The 10,122-nt window shown below is 40.7% G+C and overlaps 1 protein-coding gene across 3 annotated transcripts in view; it reads right to left on the bottom strand.

Annotated features, from left to right (window-relative positions):
• Positions 1-2,236: 2,236 nt before the first annotated feature.
• The window catches only part of traf7 (TNF receptor-associated factor 7), a 32,478-nt gene continuing 24,592 nt past the window's right edge, over positions 2,237-10,122 (bottom strand). For all 3 annotated transcript variants that reach the window (XM_074654975.1, XM_074654977.1, XM_074654976.1), the window contains exons 19-22: positions 9,800-9,919; positions 8,592-8,723; positions 7,342-7,461; positions 2,237-6,217 (exon numbers count right to left, since the gene is read on the bottom strand). In XM_074654975.1, the coding sequence (XP_074511076.1) occupies positions 6,203-6,217; positions 7,342-7,461; positions 8,592-8,723; positions 9,800-9,919 (387 nt within the window). In that variant the 3' untranslated portion in view covers positions 2,237-6,202. The remainder of the gene's footprint in view (positions 6,218-7,341; positions 7,462-8,591; positions 8,724-9,799; positions 9,920-10,122) is intronic.

The following is a 10,122-nucleotide window of genomic DNA, read 5'->3' as shown; positions in this document are numbered from 1 at the left end:
AAGTTTTTCCAATCTATTTTGTAGCAGGTGAATCCATGGCAACTTCCCCTGAACAGGTCAAAGGTCAACTTTAGTTCTCTTACTTACTTCAACCAAACACGGTTGTGTATAGAAGGTAACCCCCAAATTGAAAGAAGTACAAAAACTCTTGCGAGACTCACTGCCCGACGACCTATCCTAACCTTAACTCGGTCCTGTCATGTTAAAGCAACATTTCTCCTTTTCTCCTCCTTCCTTAGGTCTCATTTCGGTCATCTCTCATGTTGTAGGCATTATTTTTGAAGTGTGTTTGGGCATGTGGGGAATGGGGTCAGGCTACAAAGGTGAAATATTGCAGATGATGAAAAAACACAGATGGTCAAATATGTTGTGGAACAAAAGTACTGTTCATTTTCTCTCTTAACAAAAGAAGAAGCCAAGCTGTCTTTATTTGATTTTCCGCCTGTGCTTATCAGAACAGACACCGGACTGGTGTCTCTCTGCTCTGCAGTGACTGTATGTGAATGCTTGAGAGAGGCAGTGTGTGTGTGTTATGTGTTGCTCTGCTATTGACTGTATGAAACCTGTGTGAGTGTGTGTGTGTGTGTGTGCGCTGTAGTGACTGGACAGTGGTGTGCTTGCAGTGACTGCATCTTATGGCCATCTGCTCTGAATAAATAAATGTTCTATACAAACTGCATTGTCCTCAGCGTCCCTTTGTGCTGGGATGTGAACTTTGTGTTTTCAAGGTCCTCCTCCAGGGGGCAGCACATGGAACAGGGGAAACAGCTAGCCTGGTTCTGTCCAAAGGTAACAAAATCCATTATATATCCGGGCGGCGGGGGACTGAACATTAGGTTGGGAACCGCTGCAATAGTTGGCTGATGAAAGAGCTGTGATACCAACCCACTCAAATATTAAAGGTGATCCATTCCAAATTCAGAGCATATCTATGATTGAGGGATTGTTTCTACACAGCTCTCAACATGGCGACGACAGAGCCGGTGGCTAGCAGCTAATGGTGCTAACAGCACTAACATTGCAAACAATGGCAACAGTGCTGACAGAGTTTAACAGTATTAACCATGGGGGGAACCGGAGGATGGGCGCTACGCTTTTGCAATGATGCCATGGGTCGGACGGTATTATCAGCGGTAACTGAGAACAACAAGTGCAGAGCAGCGTCCACTCCACTGTGGCTTTACATAACCAATAGTTGTTTGCTGCTACAATAAAGCTAAAGTTGGTGAGATTGGAGCAAATATGATTAAAACATTTTCATAAACCGGTCGCTATATCGTGACAGTAGTACATGAAACACGTAACCTGAAAAAAAATCATGTTCCTCTGTGTCATGTACAAGCAGTAAGAGCTGATCGGAGGTCTGCTGTCGTCTATGAGAGCCAGCTGTCAATCACTCTGAACTCCGACCAAATGGTCAAACTAGTCAGCGCTGATCAAATATGAATCAATATTCTGTAAAATTAATGCGTATTTCTCTCCTCACATGTTCTCAGAATCATCTTGTAGTGCACGGTTTAGTTGTAAAATGAGAAAGTTTGTGACGCCGCCGCCATTGTGAAATCTGGTGAAGGAACGCCAAGTTCTGGTCACATGACCGGAGCACAGCCAATATGAACGCTCTCTCTTTCTGAAATGACCTGTGATTGGTCAAAGTCTCCCGTCACGAGCTAGATGTTCTAAAGCCTAAAAACAGAGCCATGAGGAGCAGAAGTCTAGTTTTCTCTCACAACACTTGAATTACAATATGCTGAAAGGTTATTATGGGATTTTTGCCCAATGATGCCAAGAATATACTGCCTATACATATATACTGAGCTTTAAGGCTCTGAATTTTGAATTTAGCACCTTTAAAAGTAGGCTTGGTAGTGTTGTTAAATAATACAATCCATTTTGGTTGTATTTGTTGAAATTCTCATGAACCCTGTCTATGTTAAACAGAGGTCTTTGGCGTTACATGTGAATGACGAAAACCATTAGATGCAGTTGAAAGTCTTGAAAAAGCTAGTAGGCGGACATTGAGGTTTTATTCAAAAAACAAAGTCTAAGTTAAAAAAAAAACGATCCTATTTAGCACCAGCATACTATCTGTGCTGGTGCTAAATAGGAATCAAGTGTATGACCAGATCTGAAAATGGTGTAGCACAGATATTCACATATGGTGCTACACCACCTTATTTTTATTCCATGAGATTGCAGCAAGTTTTATTGTTGAAATAAATCAGATCAACAGCTCTCAAAGTGTACAACAGTTTTATTGATCAATGATCAACTCAGGCTTACATGATTACAAGTATACAAGGAATCACTGAAACTGACCAGTGAAGACACTTCCTCCCTTCTCCACTACCTTCCTCACCAAGGCTACAGGAAGTAGTGACCGGTTCTGCACTGAAATGAAGGCAACATGACTGAACATCTGTAAAAACCTAATTTAGCCCACGTGTCTCAGAAACTTAAAAACTACCCTCCCAGGTATATTTAGTCAGTTTTCATATTCTCAACCCAATATGGGTCCTGAAACATAATTTAAGAAAGCAGAATTTTACTTTAGAACTTCTATGTATTTGTCTGTGGGAGTTTAAAGGTTAATTACATACAATCACCTGCTTGCCTTCACGGTCAGTCCATCGAGTGTTACAGTCATGAAACAACAATCAGTGTTAATCTGTAGTTATGTTCATTCTAACCAGTTGAAGTTAGAGATCATAGAGAGGGGGGGGGGGGGAATAGGGGAGAAAAAGACACTTAATTACAGTCTTTCCTGACCTTTCATCCAGACATATGGCACTCATTGAAACACACACATACACACAATAGCAGACACATACATGCACACGGACTCTCTTCCCCTCTCCCTGTCCCTCTCTGTTATGTAGGCCAGTGTGAGTCGTCCTCATGTGCACGTGTCCTCATGTGCACGTGTCCAGGCTCGGCACTATCTTATTTTACACAACTGTACAACCGTTAATGGCTCTGAATACAGCTCTATCATGGCACTAATATAAAAGTCAGTAAATCTATAGATCATTCTCTTATTAAAAGGTGTTTTAGAAAGGCTGGTTTCACAGAGTTCTGGGTGACAACCACAATGATCAAGGAGGGAGGAAATGTTAGTACACCTGCGTCCTAAAATGAAGGGTTAAGAGACAAACGCTCTTGCTCTGGACATCTGCTCAGCCAACGCTATTATCAATACACTAGCTGGTGGAAAGTTAAACAGGTAACTCAATTCTGTCTCATTAAATCCTTCTGAAATCAAATTCTGGTGACATGTAGACCAAGTAGCACTTTGATGCTTCTGTGTATATCGATGGGCTCTGGTGACACAAAGAGCTCACACTAAAAAATGATTATGAATAATATGAACTGAGACTTTAGAGCAGAAGCTCCCATATTCTGGAAGGTCAAATGGCTGTTTTTTTTTTTCAATGGAGTATGGTGGCTTTGAAGAGAGCATAGATGGATATAAGGTCAGAAAGGGCTGTCTGACGGCGAGGTAAAGCACAGAAAAGATTCTATAAAATAGCGTACACTATGATATTGATGATTTCAGGCGGCTAACATACGTCCACAGCAGCACATTGCTTTGCTTCCTGCTGGTACTAGAGTTGGGTCGATTTCTGGTTCTGCCTGTCCGGTCCAGTGAGCTTACACCAGTTTGATTTTATGCCAACCAGTTCAATTCAATTCAATTCAATTTATTTTTGCATAGCGTCAAATCATAACAGAAGTTATCCCAAGATGCTTTTCACGTAGAGCAGGTCTAGACCGTACTCTATAATTTAGAGACCCAACAAGAGATCCCCCATGAGCATGCACTAGTTACAACAATGGCAAGAAAAAACTCTCCTTTAATGGGTAGAACCTTTGGGCGGAACCCGGTTCTGGGCCGGCGACTAACTGCCTTGACAGTCAGCTCAACTTGCATTTGTCATTATGACACGTTCTGGCAAACTAAAGAATAGTTGACATCAGCAACAGGTGCCGACGGCGTCACGGCGCTAAATCCAGCTTGTATTGCATTAGTCAAAAGCAATATGACAACATGATGAACAGAACTTTATGTTTGTTTAGAAACAGACTAACCAAGTTACTAGTATCTGATAGGCCGTGCATATCTGCTGAACCGAGGCCAGTGACTTCGACATAACACCGACAACATGAAGGAGATCAAATGTAAGTAGCGTTGGCAGGAAAGGGGAAGGGGCACACGGCGCACGTTGTGATTGTGTACTAGAAAGAACATGTGTTTTTTGGGGTGACGGCTTCCGCCAGACAGCGTATTGCAAGCCCGACTGCCAGCCCCGTAACGTTAGCCAGAGAGGGAGCGAGCGATGTATAATAATGAGGTAATAACCTTTCAGCTGTGAACATAGCAGTAGCAGTGTCATAGGCACAGTTTGAACTTTAGGTTGGGGGTTCGCAAAAAAATCGAGAGGAAAAGTAATGTGTACAATACAGAGAGGTCTAATGTATTGGGATGTGTTTAGCCTACATTATTTCACCCTCCAAACAGAATGCAACGTGAGCCAGCGTCAGTGACAAAATCACTTTGATTGCATTGTTTTCTACTGAAATGTCCTAACTGGCCACGAGCGACGGAGTGACGGAGCAGCGCAACATTTTGAGCTGAACTTTTGTCGGACGCCCTGTTTCTATTTATTCCTGTCGCTCACTTTGAAAGCGCCACAACAGACGAATGGCTGATTCATGAAGTTGACATGAGGATAGGATTTCTCCTCATTTCACTACAAACACCTAAATAAGGTGGCAGCTGGCTGGAGGGAGATGGGAGATGGCCTGAAAGTTTACTGAGGCTAATGTTAGCTGTGTTGTATGTCATTTTCAGTAAATATTGCAGTATAAAACCTGTTTTTTGTTTAAAAAACACAAACGTCAGAAGATAGCAAGTAGTACTCACCCATCTTTAAAGTGGTTACATCTCCTGTCTGATCTGGACCACACAGCTGATTCTGTTTTTTTGATTCTATCTTGTTGGTTTCTCATTTTGTCAATATGAAGACACAATAAGGTTGATATGATTCATCATTACAATAAATGATTAGTTCTGCGTTATTATAAAAACTATAGATGCATTTGTAAGGGGTTCAGTGAGCCCCCTGCCCCTGTGAGCAGTGTGTGGACACTTTAGACTGTCGGTGAATAAATGCTACAACTTCTCAAGACCCAAGCCAAGTTCCTGCGTCCTGCTTGTCACCTGCTGACTAAAGTGAAAGAAGGTAAGCTCAGAAGTTAGCGACAACTTCAGCCCAGGCTCACTTAAGGTGGGCTGTTAAGGTGGACCAGCTCTTCTCATTTTGTGACAAGCTGAGTCAAGTGCAACACCTAGTGGTAAAATTCAGTATGGTGTCTGGTGTTGTGGCTTAATATCAAACTGGTTTGAAAATGTTTACGCTGGCCCATCTCTAGCTGCTACTTCTGCCTGTTTCTCAAAACTGGGGGTGTCATCAACCGTCATCTACTTACATAGAGTAGATGACGGTGACACTGACTATGGATTAAGTACCTCATACAACCGTCTAACTAACCGTCTTGGTTAGTCTTTCCAACAAGCACCAACTCTGGTTTGGTTGAAATAAACACTTATTTCACAGAGTTAGATGTGAAAATATGGAGACTGTACACATTGTTTTCCCCTGCTCTCTCTCTGCCCGCTGAACAGCAGTTCAGCGGGCAGAGAGAGAGCGTCACTCCAAGCTTGTGAAACCAGCCCTTAGACTTGTTTGAACAGTATGCATTAGGCATCATCAGTACAGTTCTTAAACGGCAGGTGTGTCCGCAGGAAGCAGGCAGGACTACAGTTTGAAAACTCTCTGCTTCCTGCTCTTATTACAGGGGTGCAGCATCCAGTCCATCTTGGGTTTGACACAATGCGGTGCAACTGTAAGGCAGCTCGTCTCATTTTGCCCCGTAATGCACTGGTGATGAGGTCACTAAGGAGCGTGACCCCCGAGTTGACCCTCGACCCTGACAATCCGGTCAAGGCGTCGGAGGGTTTGTTTAAAGCAACACTTAGTAAAATGGTTCCGATGATTGAGCTTGATTGTGAAGTGGCGGTTATTATTGGTCTATGGCCTTTAAATCACAATCAAAGAAACGGTACGGAGGAGGAAATCACATGGAAAGGTTACCGTTCATAAAGACATGAAGTTGACTGGACTCCTGCAGAGCAAACTGTTTAGCATGTCCACACCTGGGAGAGAGAGAAAGAAATCAATTTAGAAGATCCAACAAAGTTACAATATATTATAAACAGGGCTGTCAAAGTTAACGCATTAATAACGACTTAAAGCAAATTCCAATTTCTTTAACACAACTTGTGATTTTTAGGTTGTATCGGCTCACTTTTAAAGCTAGAGTGAAGATACTGGCATCATATGAAACTAGAGAACCTGATGAATCATTCGGTACCAACCATGTCACAAAGGAGACTAAATAACACTCCAAACTTACACTAAATGTTGGTGAGGAAAAACTGTCATTTCCATTCTCAAAGGGGTCCCTTGACCTCTGACCTCCAGATCAGTGAATGTAAATGGGTTCTATGGGTACCCACGAGTCTCCCCTTTACAGACATGCCCACTTTATGATAATCACATGCAGTTTGGGGCAAGTCATAGTCAAGTCAGCACACTGACAGCTGTTGTTGCCTGTTGGGCTGAAGTTTGCCATGTTATGATTGGAGCATATTGTTTTATGCTAAATGCAGTACCTGTGAGGGTTTCTGGATCAATATCTGTCATTGATTTGTATCGTTAATTGATCTACAATAATAAATACAAATTGCATAAAGCAGCATATTTGTCCACTCCCATGTTGATAAGAGGATTAAATACTTGACTAGTCTCCCTTTAAGGTTCATTATGAACAGATAAAAAAATGTGAGATTAATAACTATGGACAATCTTGTGATTAATCACGATTAAATATTTGAATCGATTGACAGCCCTAATTATAAGGTAAAGTTATAATTAATCATGAAGTAAAGGAATACTAAGGGAAGATCAAGAAGGGATGTAATGGGATGTGGATATAGCAATAAAAGCACATTTTTGTGATATGAAATTATTTCAAAGTGCTTTATTCTGACACTTTCTTATGATGCTGGTCTACAACTTCTATGAGGTTCAGTTGGATGCTTCTGTCATGCATGTATGGAACAGATGGGTGAGTTAAAGTAGAAAACATTGCAGTACTGAATGATGTTAGAATCACAGTGAACCTGCCGCATGAACAGATGGAGGATGGATGAAGTAACAGAATGAAGGGACACAGATACAGACGTAGAGCAGCTGATGGAGAGATGATGTGTGGTACCTTGACGGTGCTGTCGACAGCTCCAGAGAAGAGGCGCCCTCTGGAAACAGCTAGAGCGGTTACACTGCCCTGGTGTCTCAGCAGGGTCTGGGTACAGATCATGTTGTCCATGCTCCACACCTAGAGAACACATACACACCATTTACTGGGTTTCATTCTAAACAATAGGTCTTTTATACACAGACTCTACTTCTACCCTCTCTTCTAAACCTTTTGCTGATACATACCTTTGTTTTTAAAGATATTAAAGTTTTTCTCAATTGTTTACACACTTTTTCTGAAAGCATACCTCATCTTCTCAGAACTCTACACACAAATCCAAAAACAAACAAAAGGCAAAAACTCCACAAATCTGCAAAATGGAACTCTGCCTTCAAAACAATGTTATGTCTTCTCAAAATGGTATTTTGTATTCAAATGAAACACACCATCAGATTTCTAAAAAGCAGTTTAACACTGATGTGCTCAATGTAAAACCCTTCTATGAAAGGAAAACACTGGTATGAATGTGTTATCAGCCTTCTGCTGGTTCACTGTTTTACTTCTGTCAAATTAAATATGGAATGTTGTCAAATATTTTTGCATAATGTTTTTTGTACCAAAATTGAACAAATATACTAATATAAACAAAAACATGTTTTAGTTTTTCCCCAAAATACTCTATACATCCCAACAAACACAAAGTTGGATGTGTCAATTCAGCTGCATCCGGTCTTCTGTTTCAGTCTGGCCTTTCAAGTGGCCCGAATGTCATCAGATTATAGCTCTCCTCTTTCTCCTCCTCCTCCCTGTCCTCCTCTTACTCTCCCTCCTCTTGCTAGGTTAGCATCCATTGCTCCAAAACAGAGGAGCTCACCTATGGCCCTTTTATTGCTGAAATGCTGATCGCTAATGGAACAATTGTGCAACATGCATTTGTCCATGTGAGGACTCAGAGTGTTCCATGTGAACACATGAGATTTGATTCATGTAAATTGTGCTGAATGTGGAGAACAAGGTGTGCTTTATTAGTGCAATCTGAGTGTAAAGGAAGTAAATGTGCTTGTATTTTAGCAACATTGGTTCATGGTTTGGTACATGAGTTACAGGTTGTGGTCATTGTGTTAATGTTAAAACAACTGTGAACAACTATAGTACCTTTAAATACACACACAGCATCATACAGTATGTATATGAATGAAGTGTACTCCGTCTTTCAACACTCACACAAGACAAACACACACAGAAATGGACACACTGTCCGTCCTCACCCTGAGTGAGCGGTCGTAGGAGGCGCTGAACACTTTGGTCTGGTCAGGGGTGGAGATGACAGCAAGAGCATAAACTGTTCCCACATGACCTGTCAGGGTCCGCACCTGCTCTTTTGACTCAATGTCCCACACCTAGAGAGAAGACACAGACACCTTCAGCATCATCATCATCATCATCATCATTAAAACACAAGCATCACAGTACTTTGTCTGTGTCCAAGGAAGCGTTTTGGTGCACATTCTGGTCCACATCAGATCTGAAGCCCTGAACGGCCAACCATACGGAGTATTGGAAGGATATAATAATCATTTTATCCATTGCCACAAAAGAGGAGCTTCCACTATGCCCTAAATTGTGTATTTTTGGATGTTTCCCAGTAAACTGTAAGCTTAATAATACAAATAAGAAGATGGTTGTATTCAGTTTACTTGAAGCTAAACATAAAATGACTGAAATCGAAATCTATGAATAAACCAAGCAAACTAAATTGGGCTGATGGATTGTTGCAATGTTTAGCTATGGAGAAACTTACATATATTAAAAAGGGAATACAACACTTTTCACCCAAGATTTTGCTAAGACCATGTAGTGATCTACTATATATATAAAAATACACAGTATACTGTGTGTTTATATATATATATCTCTATATATCTCTATATATATATATATCTCTCTCTATATATATATATATATATATATATAGAGAGAGATATATATATCTCTCTCTATATATCTCTATAGATATATAGAGATATATCTCTCTCTATATATATATAGAGATATATATCTCTATATATATCTCGATATATATAGAGATATATATATCTCTATATATATCTCGATATATATATCTCTCTATATGTAGAGAGAGATATATATATATCTCTCTCTATATATAGAGAGATATAGATATCTATATATCTATAGATATATATTTATATTGAGTGCATCTAACCCTATCTTTATAGAGGATAAGCCCTAGGTGAATATAATCTGAATACTGAGAGGAGCAAGAAAAGAAAGAAAAAACATTACAGCTAAGAATAATGTCAGCCAGAAACGACCTCATGCCTTGTGAGAGTGGGCGAGAAACATTCTAGTTATGCTCATGAGGCAGGAATGAAGGAAAGTCAAATGAAAATAAAGAACAAATAAATTCCTATGTATGTGTATGTGCAGGAATGCATGTGTGCATCTCCCTTACATGGATGAGGTTTTCATAGGTCCCACACACAATGTGGTGGTTGGTGACAGCGATGGAGTAGACGCTGCCCCCGCTCGTCTGCAGGACGTGAACACACTCCAGAGAGCGGATGTCCCAAATCTGAAAGAGGAGGATGGTGAAGAAGACGTGAGTATCTTACGGAGGGATAGATAAACACACACACACACACATTCACACGATATCAGCTGTGGAAAAATTGAGTTTTTCAACAGCTGCAAGTTGTCAATTTTCATCTCCATGGCAACACAGAGTGGAGTGATCCCTAATTAAATCGGCTAGCTGGCCAATCACAATGCAGCATT

This window comes from Sebastes fasciatus, chromosome 13 (assembly GCF_043250625.1).
Source record: "Sebastes fasciatus isolate fSebFas1 chromosome 13, fSebFas1.pri, whole genome shotgun sequence".
Classification (NCBI taxonomy): Eukaryota; Metazoa; Chordata; class Actinopteri; order Perciformes; family Sebastidae; genus Sebastes; species Sebastes fasciatus.
This window is presented reverse-complemented; position numbering and strand designations above follow the sequence as displayed.